Genomic DNA, 23740 nt, shown 5'->3' on the forward strand with positions numbered 1-23740 from the left:
TGCAAAAACTTTGCTTGTCAATATACCAACGACCTTAATAAAAAAATATAACATCAAAACTGTCGTATAAACAACCGAGTGACGCTCCAAAAATGATTCGAAAGTCGAGAAAAATTCGCTTAAGGCACTCAGAGTCATCTCAACGGAGGATTATGAAAAGTTATGAGAAATTTTATTAATCGTTTTAAAAACGATAATAAATATTTGTATTAAAATACATATGTATGTGAAAAAGTATATTTTTTTTGTCAATCCGGGTCAAATTTGATCAGATGATATAAACAGTTTGATCGACAGAAACTCCTAAAGGTTTTCTGAATAACGATATTTCTTCTGACTTTAGTACACGATGTAGTATTCATAACAATCTGATTAAGTTCAATTGATGATGTTTTTACTGTTGAACCAAATCTGCGTGGCTAAAGTGATTTGACGTCTGATTTCAAGGCAAACTATGTTTTCGGAAATGATACGCTTTTAAAATATGCAATACTGTCTACAATCTCATGAAAGGTAATAGTGTATTTCGTCTGAATCTCATCCACCGCTAGAACTATTTACTACGTTTCAATACTGAGTAAGCGAACTTCAATCCATCGACTATAGATGCGATACCGTTGTCTTAAGATTGTACCTAGAAAGATGAGATCTGCTGTTCAAATTTCTAAACGGTGAGAAGTTCTCAAACTTTGCTTCAAACAAGGGCCTTTCCAAATCCTGTTTTCTTCGGTTGGAAGTTGGAATTACTCGAGTTCCTTAAAATCCTCCCAACTCAAATATGTTCTGGATATCAATTACTAGGCCTTTGCTGACTTTCGACTGGCCTTGACGCTTGAATTCTTTTTAAGAGAAGTTTCAGGTTTTTGTCTTATTTCGAATATAATTTCCAGCTTTTCGAGATCAAGTGTATCGCAACTTCTGTTTTCTAAAGCAATTCGACTAGTCAAAGTACTTTTTGATAGAATTCTCGATTACTCGTGTGTTTCGACTTCTCTTTTCTAACAGAACTCGTCGTACTTTATGATAGAATTCTCTTTTACTCGAGACCACGTGTCTTTCTGATAGAGATCTCTGTTACTCGAGACATCGTGTGTTTCAACTTCTCTTTCTAATGGAATTCGACTGCTCCCCCTTCCTGATAGAATTTTCGGTTCGACGAGATAACATGTGCTTCGTCTTCTCTTTTCTCATGGAATTCGACCGATAGGCCTCACTTTCTTAATAGTAGTTTAAGTCTTGGATTTTTTGCAGCACAGTTTCTGATTCTCAGCTGATTTCTTTTTGAATGTCTTCGCTTCCACTTTTAATTAAATTTGAAGTTCCTGCTTCTTTTATGTTTATTTTTATTTATCATCTGCATCAAACGCACCATTCATCCGTCAAAAGCGTATTCGAAACATATTCGAATGTTTGTTGAAAATTAGAACTGACAAACGCTTTAAAAAATATGAAGCAATTAAACCATGAGAGGGTCATAAAAATGCCAAAAGACAGAAAGAGAGCAGACCCATTACCCGACACACACACACACACCTAGACCAAAGTACCTTCGGCGTCAAACACCGGCGCTCCCTATCAGCAGCCACAACACTTTCGGACAACTCGAACATAGCATCTCGAATCTAGCAAAACTAAGAGGAGCGAGGTGTTTTCATTTTCAATTTAAGTTTCATTTAATTGATTTCAATATTTTGTTGAGAAAATGAGGAAACATTTTTTATTTTTATCTCCCACTGCGTAACGGCAATTTAGCAAAGCGCTATGAGCGAAATGAAAATGCCGAGCAACGGACAAGAGATAGAGATGCTTAACCAAATCACCACCCAACCCCAAACGGTTGGGACATCACGAACACACACACACCGACGCACACGGAGATTTTTGTAAATAAATGCACGAGGCATAGCGCTGTCAGCGGAATTGGCATGGTCGTGGAACCGAAGTGCTCTTAGCCGCTACTGAGAGCTTTCGCAGCCTCAGACAAAGATTCTTCTACAGTTACAGTTATAGAGGGCGAAGACTTTCATTATAAATTGCAAAGATCAGAAAAGTTTTGGGCGACGGCGAGAACACACGACGACGTGCAATAGTACGGCATGGATCGGTTGTTGGTGCTGAAACGGTAAAAACGACGGCACATACACATACAAATATACCTGAACGGTGGGTATATAGCGCAGAATTGGGTGGGGAAGTGAAGGGGGCGGCGGTGTAATGAAGTGAAATTGAAAAATTAAAATAAAAATTTAAAGTTAATGGAAAAATTTTGAAAATTTAGGGTGGAAAAACTAAAAAAATAATTATGAAATAAAATATTAAAGCAAAAAAAAAATTAAAAAAAAAAAATTTTGAAAAAGTTTTGAAATTTTTTTGAGAAATTTTTGAGTTTTTTTATTTTTTCAAAAATAAAACACACCGAAAGTTTTAAAAAAAATTTTTGAAATATTTTTGAATTTTTTTTCAAAACTATAATAAGTTCGCCGAAATGTTAAAAAGTGAAATTGAAAAGTGAAATGTGAAAAATCATTTGCAGTAAAAAAACGTTTACACAACACTCTCGCACTGCAGTCGAAAGCATTAAATTCCGAAGGCTATTGAGTAGGTTACAGTGTTTTCAAAAAAGTTTTCGAAAACAAAAAAATATTTTCAAGGGATTATGAGTGCTGGAAATTAACGAAATTGTCTGGCATATTGTGAAAAAGTCGGTTGTGTATAACCATTCGTGCCTAAGTATCTAATATATGTATGTATATATGGCACACACACACACAAACCCACAAAGCGATATACATATATCTAAAAGTGCGCGCGTGTGTGTGTATGTGTGCTTTCGTTGGCTGAAAGTGCACACAGTTTTGAAATTATTCAGCTATTTCTGCTGCTACTTGGCATTTTTGTACTTGTTGTTGTTGTATTAAATGGAGAGAATTTATGGTTTGTTCTAAAAGTGGAAACAAAAAGTGTGTGCTTGTACAGCCAACAACCAAATGTACATACATACACACATATGTATACCCGTGTGTGTTTTTGTTGTTGGCCATTGTGTATACACGAATGTGGCAAGCAGTTGAAAAACGTTTGAAACAAAAACAATACAAGAAATTCGAAATAAATAAAAATAAATTGGCGAAAACTCACGAATAAAGAATGAAAGTGTGAAAGTCTCAAAAACGAATTACCTCATAGTTAAGTGGGGTGGAAGAACACATAGAAGAAGCAGCAGCAGCAAATAAAAAAAAACTCAAATTTTTAATTAAAAAACGTTTTGGAAAAAGGTGAACATTTCGCACGCAGCAATGTTGTAACAGCGGGTGCACATAGACATTACTATATATGTGTGTACATACATACATATGTATGTATGTATGTATGTGAGTATGTGATCGAGCGTAATGCCGCGCTCCTTGCGCCAGCATGCGGAACGCCAGCGCGTGTTTCGAAATTCGCAATAATTTCGACGTTAGTGAAAAGTTCATTGTGCTCGAAATGGGCGTTTGTGCTGTCAGGGTCCATGGTGGGCACTCACCCACAGACGTGCACACACCCAAACTTATTTAGACGCATTTATCATAAATTGATTTGCAAAAAGTTCTGTGAAGGCAAACGTCAAAATATGCATACTGACACACATACATATTTACATACATGGAAACACACATATACAAATATGTATGTAAATAACACGATCGTTGGCGCGACGCAAAATGTAAACTCAACCGTTATACGATACACGTTTTCCTACAAAATGCCGAATATGCACGCATCCGCCGTCTGCAACGACTTCCTTTCCGTCATACACATTTCATCTGCGTTGCAATTTTTATTTTCGAAAACATTTCAATTCGAATGCATTTCAAAACATTTCCAAATCACGCACGATCGACGGCAGCAGCGCTCGATTTGGAAATCACATTTTCCACATGCCAAAAGCAAAGCGTATTTCAATATTTTCGACAATATTTCCCAAATACATACATACATATGTATGTGTGTACATAGAAAGTTTTTGCCTTTTTCATACCCTGCATACATACAAATGCACATATTTACTTATATACATACATACATTATTAATTACATACATACATATTTATATTTTGTACTGGACGCGCTACGTGTTTATTTTGGTTTTTCTTTCTTCGCCGCAATTTGTTAGCGAACGTTAATGTAGCGGCAAGCCACTCTGGTCCGCGACGTTCAATATAAACACACTTGCCCAACGCATTTTCGCGCAACACCTTTCCAGTTCACAATAAGGCCTCTTTTGGGTTCCACCAACGTTGCACTTCATTTTCATGAGGAATATTTATGCAGGTGTGTACCTTGTAGCGAAAATAAGGGCTTTGGACTAAGGCGTAATATAGGGTAGTCGAAAAAGTATTTTCGTATTTCTAATCAAAATTCAACTTATTTTTCACAGGCTTTTCTTGAAGCCAACTTTACTCCATTAAGGGAGTCCTGCATTGACCGAAACAAATGGTAGTCCGATGGTGCCAGGTCAGGGTTATATGGTGCATGCATCAAAACTTCCCAGCCAAGCTCACCCAGATTTTGCCGAGTCATCAAAGATGTGTGTGGTCTAGCGTTGTCCTGACGGAAGACGAAGCCCTCTCTGTTGATCAGTTCTGGCCGTTTTTTTCGATTGCTTGCTTCAATCTCATCAGCTGTTGACAGTAAAATGTAGAATCAATCGTTCGAACAGGCTGGAGCAGCTTATAGTGGATGATTCCTTTCCAATCCCACCAAACACTCAGCATAACCGTGTGACCGTGTTTTGAGCTTCACCACGTTTGGACCATGATCTTTTTCGCACATTATTGTCGTATTTGATCCACTTTTTGTCTCCTGTTACCATTCGCTTCAGAGGTGGTTCGATGTCATTTCATTTCAGCAATGAATCGCAGATGTTAATTCGGTCCATTCAATTTTTCACAAACAATTCATGTGGTACCCAAACATCGAGCTTCTTTTTGTAGCCAACCTTTTTTAAATGGTTCAAAACTGTTTGTTGATGAATCTTAAGTTCCTTAGCAATGCCATGGCTGCTTATGTGACGGTGCTGGCCAATCTTTTCTATAATTCCATCGACTTTTTCAATTTCCAGAACGGAAGCGAGCGAATCATTGTTTTGCTACACGAACTGATACAGCATCATCGTCTCCGTAAACTTAACAAATTTCATTCTTTTTAATACAAAAATTTCAAAATATAGCGAATTTCTTCACTATTTTCACTCATTTTTAAACAGCTGTAACTTTTTTCAACTTCCCCACATTTAATTTATTTTGTTTACGTGAAGCTTAAAATCTCACCTTTTCAACACTACATATATGGTATGATACAATGTGATTGGTAGCACTGGAGATATTCGACTGCAACGACATCTATTGACAAAATACGAAAAGACTTTTTCGTCTACCCAATATCTTGTGACTTCATGGAGGACATTTATCGAAAATTAGGGTCTATATTTATCAGTATGCTGAGGCTAGGTTGGTCGTTGTAACTTATGAGTTTGCACAGTCGCGGGTATATGTGATTGTTAATCTCTTTCTCCCGCAAAGGCCTTAAGAGTTGCACGGCATGTATGGCGCGCAAATGAAATTGAATGTGCTGCAGTTTCGACGGCCGTTACTTGCCGGGTTCATAACTAAATTTATCTAGTCATTCCTATCGCTCAGTTTCTTTACACAATCTCACTAGCGGAATTGCTTGTTCCAATAATAGATCAAAGAAATCGGAAAATGGAGTGAAACTCTGCCTAAATTAGCTTTGTGACTACAAGTTCCGGAGAATACTCCTTATTATGATAGAAGTAGGCGAGTAGCTCTGTTTTTCAATATCCGGCGAATGGTCAATTTTGTACTTTAATTTTAAATCTACGCAGATATGGCCAACGATCAAATGTTCATAATCATAATCATCTTGTAAAACATGAATTGTTCTTAAATAATTCCTGTCGTTTTCGCCAGATGTTCTCACGCAGAAGCCTTAATACGGCCAAATAGAACTACTTATTGGCCGTCTGTCTCTTTGGAACAAATTCATGTGTCATGAAACTACGTATATCGAAAGAAAAGCAATGGGCATCACCTTGATTTTTGAGCGCCTTTGGCGTGGTTTTTTTGGTTTCGGCTCGGTTTTTCGCGTTTACATGTCAAACTCATAAACCCATATCTCATCGGCAGTTAAAAAAATCTCCATGAATGTGGGATCGGAATTCGCACGATCAAGCATGTCTAAAGAGACCTGTTTACGGTACTCTTTTTGAAAAAAAATCAGCTTTATTGGGACGAACGGACTCGCGAGAGATGTCGAGCTCTCTTGCCATCTCTCTAACGCTTGCCTGAAGATTTTAGCAACATATCCCTTACTTTTTTAATATTTTCATTGGTTCAGAACGTGGCATGTCTTCAACGATCTCTCGACCGTCTTTGAAAGCTTTATACCCATCGCAAGCTGATGTTTTTGATAAAAATTAATCACCATATTTGAGACAAATTCTTTGTTCATTGTAAAAAATCGCAACGCACTACTGAGGTGTACCGACTAAGCAGCTGCTGTAAACTGCGACGATAGAGCTTTCCTTTTTCCTTGTTCCGCTCATGAGGACTTTGGAGTAGATGCTGTTAGACAATGTTTTGACAAAGGCTGATCGTACCAAGAAGTATTCAGATTTAAGACGGAATTCAAGGCGGGATCTGTCATATAAATAGTATTTGTATTTTACCTTTAAACTTAGGAGAGAAACCCCACTTAAATAATACGTCGTGAAGATAACTGACTTACAGGGTTTGTCCGGAAAGTAATAGGACTGATTTTCTTCCGCCGCGACTGTACTTCGGAGCGTGCGCGCACCGACTGGATTCGATAGAGGGCGTTCCTGGCTAAGCTAGCGGCTGGTCAGTTGTCTCCAAGCACCTGAGAGTCAAACATATTCGCGCGACGTGTTTCTGTGAGTAGTGCAAGCCGAAAATACAGCGTTCATTAGAGCAAAGGTACGCGATTAAATTCTGTGTGAAACACGGTAAATCTGCGACAGAGACGTTGAATATGATCAAGCAGGTTTACCCAGATGTTGCATTAGCAGGAAGTGGTGTGTTTCGGTGACCTTTTTGGAGGGCCAGGAAGACGTCGCTGAGGAAGACCGTGTTGGGAGGTGACTCGTGTGACCAAAGTTTTTGTTTCAATAATTTATTTTTTAATCGACTCAGTCCTATTACTTTACGAATAAACCTGCATGGCCTTAAAACAATAAACTTTCACGTTCTTAATTTCTTACTAGGTGTGCGCCTAGAAGCATGTAGAAATATATAGATTTGCACAGACATACATACTAATGTATATATGTATGTAGGTGTGCGTATACTTAAAATCTGAATCAACTTAGTTTATTCGAACGCTGCATGTTCAATTTTCGATTTAAGAGCTTCGCCTGAGATATCGCACTCACGCTGATTCCTTTCGTATTACGCACATAAACGCACACACACATGTGTATATGCATTTTGTAGACTGTGCTTGCCACCATTTCCCCGCGTAGCGCTGAAACTCGGTCGTCGTGACGTTATAGCACCGTCGCTGTTCCACTTTACAAGGTGTGAAAATAATGTTTAAGGCAACATTAATTATCGTATGTCATATATTTTATATTATTATGATATTAAAAGTATATTCTGCTCAGGTTTAAGTAATTCAAGTCTACAACAGGATTAAAAGGAAATTATCGAAGAAATGTGGTGCACGCAGGAGTGCTTATGTATATATGAAGATATATGTATATACTTATATATGTACAGAGTTATGTATATGAAATTGAGAAGTGCATGAATGGATGGAAGCTTTTATGATGCAGTAGTTTATATAGATATACATACATACATTACTAGAGGACCCGTCCACTGTGGCTGATACATAGATAATACTACTACTACTATATGATTTCTATTGGTTGGATTATAACTATTAGTTAATGAGATATATTATTTTTATGAAGCAACGTGTGTTAGTTTTAAAAAAAAATGGATCATGAGGCATTTTGAGTGTTAATAAAGCATTGCTTTTTGGGGGAAAATACTGTTGAATTTGGGCTCAGGGAAGTCCACCGTTGAAAAGATATTTGCTAAGCTTAAAGAGGCGAAAGTTCTGTGCAAAGTGGGTGCCTCGCAAGTTCAGAATCCAACAAAAACAACGAATAACTGATTCTGAGCAGTGTTTAAGTGCTCTCAAATCGGAATAAAGCCGAAATTTTTCGTCAGTGATAGAACTATAGCTCCATCATTTCCCACTGCAGTCCAATCGACAGTCATTCTAGTGCACTGCACATGATGAACCAGTTCTCAGGCGTGGAAAGACGAAAAAGTCAGCGGAAAAGCTTATAACATCAGCCTTTTGGGATGCACGTGGTATGTTACATACTCAACGACTGATTACTGAGCCAGTTATAATCTATTTTACTTCGTATTTGGTTGTAGTTCCTTTCTACTAATCCAAATACTTAGCAATAGTATTATTTTTGAGGAAGAATCTATTTATAATTGTACGCATATATTCAAATGATTCCTACAAACATAAATTTTAAACAAATGCTTATTATTTGAAATATAATTTTTGTATTTATGAGTTGTATTAAATTTTGACATAAAGAGATAAAAGGTATCCTATGTCCTTACCCTGGTTCTAAGCTGCTTCTCCACCAATTTTCAGCCAAATCGGTTTAGCCGTTCTTGAGTTATAAATGGTGCAACTAACACAACTTTCTTTTTTATATATAGATATAGCTACCCATAGATATATTGAATCACCCAATTTATTACTTAAGTACGAAAACATTATGAAAACTTGTCTACAGATGTCGCCTTTTACTTTGGCATCATTTTGTTTATTGCACGTTTACGCCAATTTAAGGTTTGAATATTGGATACTACCATCGCAGTATCCAATATTCAAACCTCAATCTATCGGATCCAATGTAAAACATTCCAAAATTAGCAATTAATTACAAATGAAAAATTTATTTAAAAAAACATTTTCCAGTGGACCAAATTGTGAATCTAAACCATCCTCGAATCTCTTTAAACACACACAAAAATTTCATCAAAATCGGTCCAGCCGTTTAGGAGCAGTTCAATTACAAACACACGGTCAGAAGATTTATATATATAAAGATATACATACATATGTCTAAATATATACTGCTATGAGAAAAATATAGTAAGACTTTGTTCGTAATTTTAAAATTCTTAATTTGTTCTTCAAAATCTATATCGTCCTCTCAAAGTAATCTTCCTTGGCCCCAATACACTTGTTCCAGCGTTTTTCCCAAACCACGCAACAGTTGTTAAAATCAATTTCCGGAATAGCCTTCAAAGCGCGTAGCGATTCACGTTTAATGTCAAAAGCTAAATCAGGCGAATACGGTGGTTGATGCACGTTATTGATTGAAAATTCGGAGAAAATCTAATGCAGTAGGCGACAGGCATTATCATGGTGAAAAAACCAAGAGTTGTCGGCTCATAATTCCTGTCTCTTTTTACGAATAGATTCGCGCAAACGACGCATAACACTCAAATACACTTGTAGTATTCCTTGTTGATAGTCTGGCCGGTCAAAATGAAGTTGGGTTGCACCACATCGCGATAATGGCAGAAAGCTATCAACATAATCTTGATTTTTGAGCTGCTTTGACGTGGTTTTTTCGTCTTCGGCTCGTCTGTTTCCGGGCCGTAGGCATTGATCCAAGACTCATTGCCGGTAATAATAAGTTTCATGAAATCTTGATCGTCGGAAAGCATTGCTTCCTAGACGTTAATTTTTTTTCAAAAAATTGAGTGATTAAGTAACCAGTCGTGCTTTCACTTATCTTAGGCCCAAATGATCTTTCAAAATGGTTTTTACTGATCCTTCCTTATCTGATCTTAATTCTCAATTGTCAAGCAACAATTCCTTTATTTTATTGACGTTTTGATCATTAGTTGGTATTAATGGCAGTTTTCTTGATTGCTTTAGTGAGTCAAATTTAGATAAAAGAAGCTACTCATTGTTATAAAGTTAATAACTCTTTTGTCAATTACCAAATAATTATTTCTATAAGCATGTTTATCGCTCGCTTTGGAAAGCCAATTGTCGAGAATATCGATAAAATAATAGAAATCGTCAAGTCTGACCACAAGAACATCGAACAATTGCTAAAGCTGATGATGATGACGGCTATGTGTTTGGTGGGATTGGAAGGGAATCAGCTAGTACGAGCACAGCACCTAAGAGCAAACTCTTAATTCGGACTAATGCTGTCAAAAATTAGACCGTCTGTTGGATCTGAAGAGAGCAGTCGCCCAGAAGCGGCAAGCTTTGGCCAGGATTGCGTTCGCCAGAGACTCTGGCAGCATGCCTACAGAACATAGCATCAAGTTTTTAATAGTTGTCACTGTCTATTCACTCCTGTGCACGGTGAATGATTTTGCTTCTCAAGTGAAAATCAACTGTTCCATTTTGCCAATTGACCACTTTGAAATATACTCTAAAATCGAAACAAGTGATCCCATATGGATTATTCTAACAATGCTTTTAGTATGCTTTATTTATCTCAAACTCATCTGCAACACTATATAGATAGCAACAAATAATATTGGGAAAGTCGTTAGGAGCGGAGCACAATACTGCTTTCCAGCGCTTAGGTTTGTACTGAGTTTGGAACCGACAACACACAAATTCGTTTTGTAGTAGTTATCGTTTTTCAGCTAGCAATGACAAAGCATTAAGTGTTTATATGGCACGTAAAATCTTTCGTTGGATCAAAGAAATTTGTTTACTTAATTTTTGCCGGATAACCTCAAGATGTCAATAATGATTTATGAGAACTTAACACATAAGAGAGACCAAAGAAACTCCTCACCACTCCTGCTTCAAATATCTTTTTCCACTATACACTATAACAAGGTTGCTTGTTTCTAGGTTTTCATCGAGGTATTTTCAATATTTATGAAATTTCTATATTATCCTATTTCAATGTACGCTAACCGTAACCAATTAAGATCCGTACTTCTGGGACCAACGCAAAGTTTGTAAATATAGATATATTCAATTTATTCAAAGCTCTCTAAATAAACACGACACGGATTTTTAATCGCCAAGAAATGCCAATTTGCGAATGTTTTTCTTTCTCTCTCGCTACAACAACAATAACAACAACGAATTATTAGGTTAGGTTAGATTACGATGGCAATCCTAACCGGAATCTCATTTGGACAGCTTATAGCCGGCCCATTGTAGTACCTATAATATTAAACCTAAACATTCTCATAAAACAACGAAGCGCTTTGAGCTGATCACAAGTTATTTGAGGTGGCTATGTTTCCTGGCCGAAGTTATTACTGCCGATAGGTTTCAACCTCAGACTTGCAAAAGCTGGAAGCTTTAACAGTTTGCGTCCGAATGAATTTTTAGCTTCACTGCATGGATGCCAATGGGACAGTGAGTTCAGTAAGAACTCCTACAATTTCGGCAACATAAACTTTGGTAAGGGCAAGTAGTTCAGTAGTTCTCCCACGTTATGCTCTAGGCCAGAAAGATCTCGCAGTCCCACAGAGGCTAGCAACTGGCAGAAAATATTGCATGTATGCGTGTATGTACACATACATATGTATGTATTTGTATTTGTACGTATATACATGTGGACAACACATATTAAAATCATAGTCGACAAGGCGTATGAGTAATATTTTTGAAACAACTTTACAACTAGTTTATTATATGTAAATAATTCCAAGTTTCGCCTATTTTTATGGTATCAAAGTGGCAAAACGCAAATAAATCACGCTAGTTATTGGACTGATGAAATTCACAATTTCCATTGAATATTATTGAGGGCGAGTGGCTCCACTTCGGAACCTAACACAACGCACTTGTTACAATTTCGCCACATACGACGTCTAAAGTAAACAAAACACTCATTTTTATATGCAAATATCTGTATGTAGACGTGTGCATATGTATACACAGCTGTGTATAAGCCAATGCGGCAATGTTTATACTTGAAACGAATATTAGAGAAATTGCGAAAAATTTACTAGGCATTATTTTCTGCTATTAAAACTGAAGGATGCTGCATGAAGTGTTGAATCGATGTTTATAAATATGAAAATTATGAAATACCGTTATGTACAAACATATACAAAGCGATAATAGAAACCACTAATATTGAAACAAAATTTGATTTTTGGTTATAAAATGGTTATATATTGGTTATCACACACTCATATTTTCGTTATAAAATGGTTATATATTGGTTATCATACACTCATATTTTCGTTATAAAATGGTTATATATTGGTTATCATACACTCATATTTTCGTTATAAAATGGTTATATATTGGATATCACACACTCATATTTTCGTTATAAAATGGTTATATATTGGTTATCCTACACTCATATTTTCATTATAAAATGGTTATATATTGGTTATCATACACTCATATTTTCATTATAAAATGGTTATATATTGGTTATCATACACTCTCATATTTACGTTATAAAATGGTTATATATTGGTTATCATACACTCATATTTTCCTTATAAAATGGTTATATATTGGTTATCATACACTCATATTTTCGTTATAAAATGGTTATATATTGGTTATCACACACTCATATTTTCGTTATAAAATGGTTATATATTGGTTATCATACACTCATATTTTCGTTATAAAATGGTTATATATTGGTTATCATACACCCATATTTTCGTTATAAAATGGTTATATATTGGTTATCATACACTCATATTTTCGTTATAAAATGGTTATATATTGGTTATCATACACTCATATTTTCGTTATAAAATGGTTATATATTGGTTATCATACACTCATATTTTCGTTATAAAATGGTTATATATTGGTTATCATACACTCATATTTACGTTATAAAATGGTTATATATTGGTTATCCTACACTCATATTTTCGTTATAAAATGGTTATATATTGGTTACTATACACTCATATTTTCGTTATAAAATGGTTATATATTGGTTATTATATCTGACAACGATTTTCAATTTGTATACATATGTATGCGCTTTCATATAGTAGATATGTATGTACGTATTTGAAATTTCTTTAAAAATGTCATTATCGCAATATATTTTCAATTGCAGTACAGTTAATCAGTGTAATAACCGCAAATAATGGACAAACTGCCCGAACGTCCGTTATCGGCACGTTCCATGCCGCTTACGGCCGCCGCCACGCATATTACACCAACACAACCGCAAGCAAACGCAGCGAAGTCCCCGTCGCGCCGCACTTCCGGCCAATATGTGTATGAAACATTGCCATCACCACCACCAGATCCACGTCAAACGGATAATATTTTCCAATTTCCAATCAAAAGCAAAGAAGAGCTGCCAGCTGGCTACCACACGCTCTTCAATTATGTCGAAAGCGAGGAGGAATTCTACAAAACACTCTACAAGATCATCGCCAACGATTGTAAGGCGGCGCATGAGGCGGCGAACAAGCAGCAACAGCAACAGCAACAACAACTACAACCACACACGCTGCAATTGCAACAGCAGCATCAACAACAACAAAAACAAGCGCCTTATGAACGGCACGATGTGGAGCCAACGCGCTGCGCCTACTGTCAACACATGCGACAGGAGTGCACCCAATTCATCGAGCCGCTGCAGGGTCGCTTGGGCAGCAGCTTGGCGGCGCTGTTGGCAGCGCACGGCGCGGTGGAGCAACTATCGCGCCTCTACGCATTGTGGGATAAATATATCGATGAGGCGGCGAAATGGCGACGGCAGCGGGAGTGCCTCAATTACGTGAATCTACTTAACGAAAAGGTGAGATCAAGTGTATCAAAAACAAAACCAAAAAGAAAAAGGAAAAAAAGTTAAGATACAAAAAAAATATTTAAAAATATAAATATACATAAATACAAATGGGAAACCCAACAGCAAAGCGGCACAAATAAACACAGCAAATAAAGTACATAAATAAATAGACTAACACACTCACGCGCGCAATTTTCTTGCTTTTCTTCCAACTTTCTCATGCCGCGCGCGTCGTACGAATTCGACCTACAAACCACAACGCAGATGCAGACTGCCAAAGAGGTGCGTAGTAGACGGCAACAACAATTGCGCCAACAACAACAACAGCAGCAACAAAAACAATATTTGCAGCAACAGCACGAGCACGAGCAAGAGCAATACTCCGAGACCGAGGCCGATTTGGAGGAATCGATCGCGCTCGTCGAATCCATGTTAGGCGAAACGGCCACAACGCCAGCGCCCACCACACCGGCCCCTACATCGCTCAGTTTTAGCAGTTTCAGCGCTTTCGGCGGCGGCGGCAGCAATCCCTCATCGATAAAACGTGGCGCTCTCAAACAGTGAGTATTCAAAAAGAGTACTGATGGCAAACACCTGTTGAGAGCTAAGCGAGCGCTGCCGGGTGCTCGTTAGCAACAGTGAGTGTGAGCGCGTCTTCTACGCTTACTCGCGAGTACACGCTCGTTTGTTTGCTCTTTCTCACTTGCTTACTTGCTCTTTCTCGCTTGCTTGCTTCTCCATGCACTCGCCATATTTACAGGTGTTTGTTTGGCGAGCTTTTTTCTCAAATTTTGTTGCTTATTTACTACTATCTTTGTTCACAGACAACGTGAGCGCAGCAAATCAATGATGATAGACGATGTGGCATGCACGTCTGCTGCAACATTGGCTGTACGCTCGGACCATGAGCGCGATTCGAAAAGTTCCAGCGCATTGCCGCATATGCTGCGCCGACAAAGTACCTACAGTGAGGGCAAATCGAAGGTATCGAAGTGGACGAAGGTCAAGGCGGCTTTCAAGTGGGAGCGCGCCAATGTGCCAGCGCTGGCCGAAGGTGTTGGCAGCAGTGGTGTTATTGTATACAACGTAGTGCCCAAGGAACATGCGGCTGCGAGTGTGGGTTTAACGCCCGTCAATACTGAGGTGGCAAGGTGAGTTTGTGGCATCCGAAATGTAAACTATATACACGAACTAACTGTAACTATGTCTAATAAATCACAGATATTTGCGTGTGCCCTCGTTGCCCGGTACAGGTGGTGGCAGTTCGGCTGATAGCATCTTGAGCTCATCGTCCGGACATTTGTTGAGCGAGACTGGCACGCCGGGCACTATCAGTTCGGCGAGTTCAATGGACGACATTGATAGCAGTTGCCGCAGCACGCTGAGTAATTTGTTTACTGCTTTATTGATCATTGATTTATATTATATTTATTTTCAATATTCTTATTTGTTTTTTTTTTTTTTAAAGAAATATATTTATACTGAAAAAGATTTACAAATATTATTCAACTTGTAGGGAGAGACTCCACGAAGAGCGATAGCCGCGTGATTGATGATAATGCAACGTCACTGTTGGAACATGCAAAACCCGATGACATTGAAACGCTGAGCCGCTCTTCAAAAAGTGATAGCAATATGAGAACGCTTATGGCAAAGAAATCTTCATCGATCAAATCTTTACGTAGAAATAAGAATCTTCCCGACTTTGAGGTACTGCCAGAGAATGTTGTTGCCGATTTGAAAGGCACAACACAACGTCGCACGAAGCCACCACCTAGTCCTTTGAACCTTAACCTCAAGCAGGTACCTTGAAATTTATTGAGTTTCGGCAACAACGAGCTATTCACAGCATTTATATTACAGGACCTTACCGATTCGGATTTTTCTTACTCACCCTACTCACTGAAAAGCCCCAAAGATGGCACACAATCATTAAATCGCGCGAAGAAAATTGGTTCACCGGGTAATTCGTCGGTGCCCAGCAGTCCTTCGCGTCATTCGGAATTCTTTTGTGAATTCGGTGCGTACAGGCAATCCATTTCTATAGTGACAATCTAAATATATATATATATTTTTTTACTTTTCGATTTTCTTGCAGAAAGTGAAGATTTATCGAGTGGTGACTTTTCCGAACCCACCACACCCAATCATTTGACATCGCATAAATCGTATATCGATGAGACAAATGAAATTAATCAACGGTACCAGATGTTACGCGCCAAATTTGATGTGGAATTTGAGGCAAAACGTCGGGAATGGGATAAAATGAAGATGAACACTAATGCGTGCAGAGGTGAGTTGATGGTATTTAACATAAAAAAGTTAACTCTGTTAGTAGTTGCAAACGTCAAACTTTGACGGTTCTGAGGTGAGGTGAAAATAAAATACATGTCAAAGTCATGCGGTATCCCGAGGATCAAATATTATCTCAAAAAATAAACATTAATATTGAAATGAAGATCGACGTTTCCTAAACTATTTGTTATTAAGATTTATGAAATACTGAAAATATGGAGTTTTAATATATATGGGAGTTTTTTTGATTCACAAAACTCAGCGGTCAAATTGGATGACTTTCATTTCATTTTTAATCCAAGTCTTGAGAAGTGGCAACCTTTGTCACAACCAGAAAATAATTTGTGTTGATCATTTAGTAAAAATTGAATTTTTTATTAGTTCCCTTAACATATTTTTTTTTTTGGTTTTTGTTAAACTTTTTCACATTACAGCGATAGCCTTAATTACACCACCCAAACCGGAGGAGCATCCACAGCATCCAGTCTTCAACAACAATCTGTCAGCCAAACTTCTGGAAGAAAATCTCACACCCGATTTTAAGAAGAAATTGCGAAAATGGCGTGTGAAAAAGCAAATATCAATTGGCGGCACACATCCGACACAAATTTCGCCCACCTCACCGGTGCGTGAGGGGCCGGCCGATGCAAAGCCCAAGATTGATTGGAATCTTTGGAAGACAGGGCAATTGAAATTGGAGGGTCAAGGTTTAACACCGCTCCCTGATCAAAAGGACTTACCAGAGGATTTTCAAAAGAAATTGGGTAAGCTTATAACTTATACTTCATATGACTTCTAATACATTGTGCTTACAGAACAATGGAATAAGCTGAAACAGAGCGGGAGTGGTGCATGTCATGTACCAGGCGGTCAAGATTCCATAAAACGTTCCAGTAAACTCACTGATAGTATAAAGAAAACTGTGGAGAGTAAGCCGCATGAGAAAGATAAGCTAGAAAAGTGAGTGCACACGTTGCTTTACGCTCTTTTTTTTTTACATACTCACTCACACGTTCTCTCTCTCTCTCTCTCGTTCACTTGCAGATTAGCCAAACTCAAAGCGATCGTGACCGATCATCCCGCCAAAGAGATCGAAGTGAAGACCTCAGAGGGTGTCATGAAATTCGAGGGCATTTCACGGAAGTTCACGCGTAAGCTGTATGAATGGGAGAAGGCACGTGGCATTGGACCGGAGTCATCGACATTCGCACTATTGCATCCAGGCTATCGTCCAATTGTAGTAGATCGCATCACGAAGGAGTCTAACGCAAGTAAGAAATGCACCACTAACACAAAATTACTATTCCTTATTACGGTTTACTATGCACGCAGACGACAACACCCCCACACTTGGACGTTCATTTTCATTGGATAGCATTGCGCAAAATAATGCCACACTACCAGCGATCTCGCAGCAAGCTTCCAGTTTGTCGCTGAATGATGTGAATGATCTGAAGGAGATGGATAATCATTGCAGTTCGGATGTGATTGACGAGCATGAGTACAAGAAATACGAAGAACCCGAAGCGGTTATGGTCGAAGTTGAGGATCACATCGAGGAGACCGCATCACCGCTGGTGACCGCACATACATTTGTGGAGCAACAGACACCCATTTATAAATACGAAGAAGGCGCTTGCAGTGATTATTGGTAACCGAAGATTGTGTTGGAAGAAATTAAAAGAAAATAAAAAAAATTTACTTCTCCACAGCAACACGCGGCGAGTTCAAAGTTTTGAATCACACACCAATTTGGCACCACTACTCTCCGTGCTCCAGCGTACTGAAGAGAACTTCGCTAAGCTCAAGTCTTCTTCCGCAGAATTGTGTCAGAACGCCGAATTGCGGCAGTGTGAGACGATGCTTACCTACATACGCAACATCTATCCGTATTATTCAGATAATCTGATGAAGCCGAACGTTTTGAATGCTATATCGGACGTACAAAGCGAATTAAGCAGAATTAGCGACCTGGTGAGTTCAAAAAACATATTCTGTGGGCTTGTTAAGAACAGTTGCAGAACATATATGCGGTAATAAATTGTAAAATTATAGGAAAATAGATCTTTATTAAAGAAGAAATAGTATTCGGACGAAATTAAGCTTTGGATAGCTTGTGAGGTTTCAGAACTTTGTTTGAGTTTCTTAAAATATTCAGAGCGCAGAGCTTCTAACATTAAGTGACAGATTGCATTAGTCTGATTCATTGAATGAGTGTTACCAAAGAACTAACTTTAACTAACTAACTAGATAAAATACAACCAGAGATCGGGTTGCTTTATGACCACGAGAAAAAACTAAAGATAAAAACTTCATCAAAATGACTTTTGATCTATAAATCACTGACAGTTATTTATCGCATACTCTTTTTTTAGTGCGAAAAGTACCCGCTAGATGAGGCTTGTTGCCAGGAAATAATGGAGGAGCGCAATAACGAATATAACGAGGAGTTGAAGGGCCTAAACGAATCATTGTCGTTGTTAAGGCGAAGTATACGTAAGTACATAAATTTTTCCCGACAACAAATTGGATAAAATTAATTCATTTCCCAGATGCCGGTTCAACTCCTTACCCACGAGATATCGTGCCGGATATTAGTATCACCACAGTGGACGTACAAAATATGGCTACAAGCGACACAATGAAGGATCACATTTCAACCACACTGGAGGCAACGGATGAATGGAGTGCTTCACACCCGGAAAATGATGATACCGACATACCCAAACTAACACAGCGTACACAATACGCTAACGGTAATGGCGGCAATGGCGTGGTTAGTAAAAAGAAATTACGGCTGCGTAAAACAGGTTCGCGACAGAACAGTAAAACCGAGAGCGATAGCAGTGACGCGGATACGCACAGTGTGTTAGAGACACCACGACGCATAAAGCGTAAGAATTTTCGTCTTAAACAGCGCTCATTCGACGATGATTACCGCCGAAATGAAGAGACTGGTGGCGATGATGTTGTCTACGTGTTGAAGGTGAAACCGGGACATCCTATTGAGCAATGCGAGAATGTAGTGGGCATGGAACGCTGTTTTTCCGAAACTAACACTTTCCGACCGAAAAGTGGCAGCGAAAAGTGTCTGGTAGCCAACGCAACAGTGATACCGAGACGACCACTAGTCGTTGATGAGAATGATATGTCAGATAATGTGAATTTTAACCAAAATGAAAATGTTTTTGTGAAAACCAAACGAAAATTATTCACTGCAGTCCCTGAGCCAAATGCAATCGGTGGTATCACGGTAATTGAACGAGAACTCATTACAACGCCAACTGAGGAAGGAGAAGCGCCGACCGAAGCATCATTGTCAGAGGCAGAGCCCACGACGCTGGAGGCTGCGGACTTAGTTGACTCTGAAACACCGACGGAAGTTGGTAGTCTAACACCCAAGCGTTCCAATTCGACTTGCAGGTCTCTGAGTCAGGGCGATGTGCGTCGCGGTGAGTATGATTACGAGGATGAGCGCAAATGTCATAGCGCCGAAAAACTCGTAACAGCAGCTGAAAAACAATCTAAGGACGCGCGTCCACCACTTGCGTCTGACAGTTTTCGCGTTATCAACAAAAGCTGTGCTAGCCTCATGCGCGAATCGGCAAGTCCGGCAAAGTTTGGTTCGTTTGTCGCAAATCCTGCTGGTAGCAGTCCCACAGAGGTGCGTAAAGAGCACCGTTTCAAAAAGAATACCGAAAAGTCACATTATTACATACCTTTCTCGAAATCGCAAAGTGGCACAATCAAGAAAATTGAGACGAAAATTGCCAAAACGCATTCGGGCACCTCTATCGGTGAGGTTTCACCACAAGTTTACGCCGCCGATAGGTTTGACAATACATTACCGCGCATTGCACGCAAACTCGAACGCAAATCGTTGACACCCACTAGCATGCAGCCACTGCATTTTGACTTCCCTGCACCGCACAGTTCTGAGCCCACAACACCGTTACATCTGATAACACAAGATACTCCCCGTACACCACTTTCCGAACGCGCATTGCGTCTGCAGAAAGCAAAGGAGGAGTTTCTGCAGGGCAACGGCGCACATCTCCATGCCGAAACACCCGAACCGCAAGTGAAACGACGCGACGATATTGTACGCAATGAAACGTGGGAGCAATACCGTCGTAGTGACTATAGCATGAGTTCAGCGGCGGGCGAAGAAGCCAATTTACCAAAGAGTTTCAGCGTGGGCACTATTACCGGAGACTCTTATACCGAAACACCAACACACTCGGACACTGGCACTGATCTGGACAGCAGTGTGTACGATTCCTTGCCACGTTCAGTCAGTCGTTCGGGCAAAATATCCAGCAAGCTTGGTTTTGCCACACTCGCCTCGAAATTCCGACGTGGCAAGGGCGTCAAGAAGGGCAAAGACGCACCCAAACCAGAACCCGAACCAGCGAGCGGTAATAGAGCACTATCGGCGTTATGCCGCCAGACATTGATGGCCGATGTCATAGCCGTGCCACAATTGGCTAAGCAGAGCACGCATGAGAGTGTTCAGAAGTCACAGTCTTCACCGCAAGCCGGTAGGGGTTACAACAGCGCCAGTGGTAGCCGCCAAAGCTCTATTTACGATGCGGCTGGCGTTCGACCACAATTGGAGCCATTAAATAAATCACAAAGTGAACAATATGTAAGACGTCACAAAGAGAGCATTGTCTAGTCAATAACCCACATGAATGTCCATGGAACCAAACATGATTTAAATTCAATTTTTTGTTAATTTATACAATTATACATATATACAGTATATATTTAATTTTATTTTTGTGTGTAAGCTACGATTGTATTGAGATTATTTGGAGATTTTTATTTGCACTATATTAATCAATGTATCCGACGGATACAAAAGCGAATGTGAACAAAACTTGTAATATATAGAGATTTTTATATGTATGTATGTGTTAAGAAACGACTTTTCTTTTAAAATCGCTTTAAAAAAACATAGAAACTTCAAATTTAGTGGGGTATGTTTATTACCCCATATTTATTTTGTAAACATTATCTCTTTCAAAAGTGACGCGGATACGTCTCAGATGGTCCATCCGTTGAGTAAATTTTCGGTGACTCGTTCGAGCACGAATGGCACGTATGATGTTTTGCTCCAAGGCCCATTGGCGGTTACGTTTTCACCGACATCATTTTTCAAGAAACATGGACCAATGATTCAAGCGGCCCCTAAACGACACCAAACGGTTGTTTTTTCTAGATGAAATGGCAGCACTTGTTTCTGTTCAGATTACTCTTCGACCCAAATGCGGCAATTTTATTTGTTTATATACCCATTGAGCCAGAAATGGGCCTCATCTCTGAACAAAATTTGGCTCGAAAACGTCGAATCTTCTTTGAACTTTTTAAGAGTCCATCGCTTCGCTCTGTGTCGCTTGGGAAGGTCAAACGGCATCAGTTCTTGCACAATTTAGGATCTCGATGTAAAATGCGCCAAGTCGTTCCATACGCCAGTCTGAGTTGCTGCGAACGGCGCCGGATCGACTCTCCACGTGGCACGTGCTTTGTGTACACTTTCAGATACGGCTGGTATATTTTCTTCATTGCGTGCTGGACATGGTCTATTCGATCGAATATTACAGGGTCCGGCACTCGAAGTGTAACCAACTTCAGGCCGTTCGCGCAGCTGTCGCACTGGAATGAGCTGTTTATAAACTTGCTGAATGACAATTCGGAGTGTTGTTCACAAGTGTACAAAAGCGTTTTGCCAAAAGTGAACGCAAAAAAAAGTGATCAGCGATGGAATTCAAACGTAATAGTGTGTTGCTTTATATTTAGCCGGAATATCAGAACCAGTAATTGTTCGTGAGCTCAAACGCCTTAATGTGAATAAAGTTTTTGTTTATCGCACCATCACTTGTTAAAATGATACTGGTAGCATCGCAAAACGCCATGGAGGTGGTGATCAAAAGACCTCAACGTCACGTGAGATAGTTCGGAAAGTGAAGAAGCGACTTGAGCCAAATCCACGACGAAGTGCCAATCAAATGGCTAAAGAACTGAAAATATCCGACAGCAGCATCCGACGCATATTGAAAAATGACCTCAAGGTCAAGCCTTACAAGTTTCAAAAAGCCCATGATCTCACACCGAAGCAGCAACAAGTAAGACTTGAGAGAGCGAAGCAGTTGCCTTGCCGAAAGCGGTCAAATTCCGAACTAAGTCATCGGTTGGGCCGCTGTCACCGCAAATGGGCGCTCTCCAATTGTTTTCATCGAGCCTGGCGTCAAAGTAAATGCGAGATATTATCGGGAAAGTGTTCTGGAGGCTGCTTTAAAGCCGTAGGCAAACGAATATTTCGGTCGTAAAACCATGGACGTTTCAACAAGACTCAGCACCGTCTTACAAAGCGCGAGTGAACCAGGAATGGCTGAAAAACAACGTTCCGAACTTCATTACGACCACACAATGGCTCTCGAATTCACCAGATGCGAATCCAATGGATTATTCTCTATGGGCCATTTTGGAGAGGAAGGTCCGAAGTGAAAAATACATCAGTCTTGAGATGCTGAAGAAAGCCATTGTCCGTGAGTGGGCCAAAATACCGGCAGGTCACATTCGGGCAGCTTGCGATTCGTTTTTTGACCGTCTCAAGGCCATAGTTAAGGCAAAAGGTGGTCATATCGAGCAAAAGTAAATTGGTCCTGAATTTATGATTATTTTCACACATTTTGTACTTTAAAATAAATAAAAATAATTTTCCAAACCGAATTGATGGCTTTAACATTATTGGTTAAACTTCGAGTGCCGGACCCTGTATTCAATAATGAATGCTGGGTCAAAGAAGCACCTCTGCTTGGATCACCCGTTATTAGGGATTCTCCAGATTTTGCTTTCAATGTAAATAAAATGGTGTTTATCAGGAAAACCGACCTATTTCTGCTAATATAGCTAATTTCAACACAAAATATTTTGCTGATCCTCTTATACTGATATGGTTAATTAGCTAATTGAAAAGTGAGTCGCAGGAATGCCAAACCGCAGACATCCGCACTTAGACCGTCATTTGATTTATTGTGCCGGCGAGTGGTAACCGATTAAGCCTTAACCAGCAACTCAGTGGATTTGGTAAAATACCTGATTTCTTACCAATGAGCTGCCCAATATCTCTTAAGCCCTTCAATGCTCCAAGGAAGTCGTGGAAGATATTCCGTCTCAACCGGCTGAAGGCTGATCATTCGTGTGAGTCAAGAATTGTAGGAAAAAGCTTTCCATTCACTCAAATGTATACAAAAATATCTCAGAGGTACTAAGTACTACGATACCTCCGGTATCATCAGAGGCTCTATACCTTGCAAAAAACTCCTTCACTTGCAACTGAGTCACAGATCAATAGCCCGAATCTTCTTACTCTAAATTTTCTATTCAGATTGTGATCCTGCACTAAATTTTTTCCAAACTGAGTTAAATTCAGTGAGATCAAGTTACTCCATCCTTAACATGAGTTCAGGGTTAAAAAACCAAAAGAAGCGCAACTGAGTCGTCACCAGAGCTCTTCCAGAAACCAAAAATGAAAACTCTCAAACTGTTAGTTCGTTGAAGATTGGTTCTTCATACAAATTTCTCATAATTCGA

At 39.3% G+C, this 23740-nt stretch overlaps 1 protein-coding gene across 3 annotated transcripts; it reads left to right on the top strand.

Moving 5' to 3' along the window:
- The first annotated feature begins 2057 nt into the window (after positions 1-2057).
- LOC126767701 (uncharacterized) lies at positions 2058-21068 on the top strand. Of its 3 annotated transcripts, none has more exons than XM_050485244.1 (15): positions 2058-2122; positions 13163-13855; positions 14111-14406; positions 14671-14997; positions 15068-15231; positions 15363-15649; positions 15710-15866; positions 15945-16139; positions 16576-16905; positions 16957-17101; positions 17186-17412; positions 17474-17792; positions 17854-18115; positions 18517-18637; positions 18694-21068. In XM_050485244.1, exons 2-15 carry the CDS (start codon positions 13193-13195, stop codon positions 20817-20819), a joined length of 5619 nt encoding a protein of 1872 aa, XP_050341201.1. In that variant the 5' UTR covers positions 2058-2122; positions 13163-13192; the 3' UTR covers positions 20820-21068. The 3 variants fall into 3 exon arrangements, with proteins under 3 accessions (XP_050341201.1, XP_050341200.1, XP_050341203.1); XM_050485243.1 differs by having other exon boundaries at positions 2064-2163; XM_050485246.1 differs by having other exon boundaries at positions 2064-2163; positions 13168-13855.
- Positions 21069-23740: the final 2672 nt, after the last annotated feature.

The sequence above is a fragment of the Bactrocera neohumeralis genome, chromosome 2 (assembly GCF_024586455.1).
Source record: "Bactrocera neohumeralis isolate Rockhampton chromosome 2, APGP_CSIRO_Bneo_wtdbg2-racon-allhic-juicebox.fasta_v2, whole genome shotgun sequence".
NCBI lineage: Eukaryota > Metazoa > Arthropoda > Insecta > Diptera > Tephritidae > Bactrocera > Bactrocera neohumeralis.

Coding starts and splice junctions, on each gene's coding strand:
- LOC126767701 (XM_050485244.1), top strand. CDS start 13,193: ATGGACAAACTGCCCGAACGTCCGTTATCGGCACGTTCCATGCCGCTT. Junction 13,856..14,110: donor TGAATCTACTTAACGAAAAG/GTGAGATCAAGT, acceptor ACCACAACGCAG/ATGCAGACTGCCAAAGAGGT. Junction 18,638..18,693: donor GTTGTTAAGGCGAAGTATAC/GTAAGTACATAA, acceptor TTCATTTCCCAG/ATGCCGGTTCAACTCCTTAC.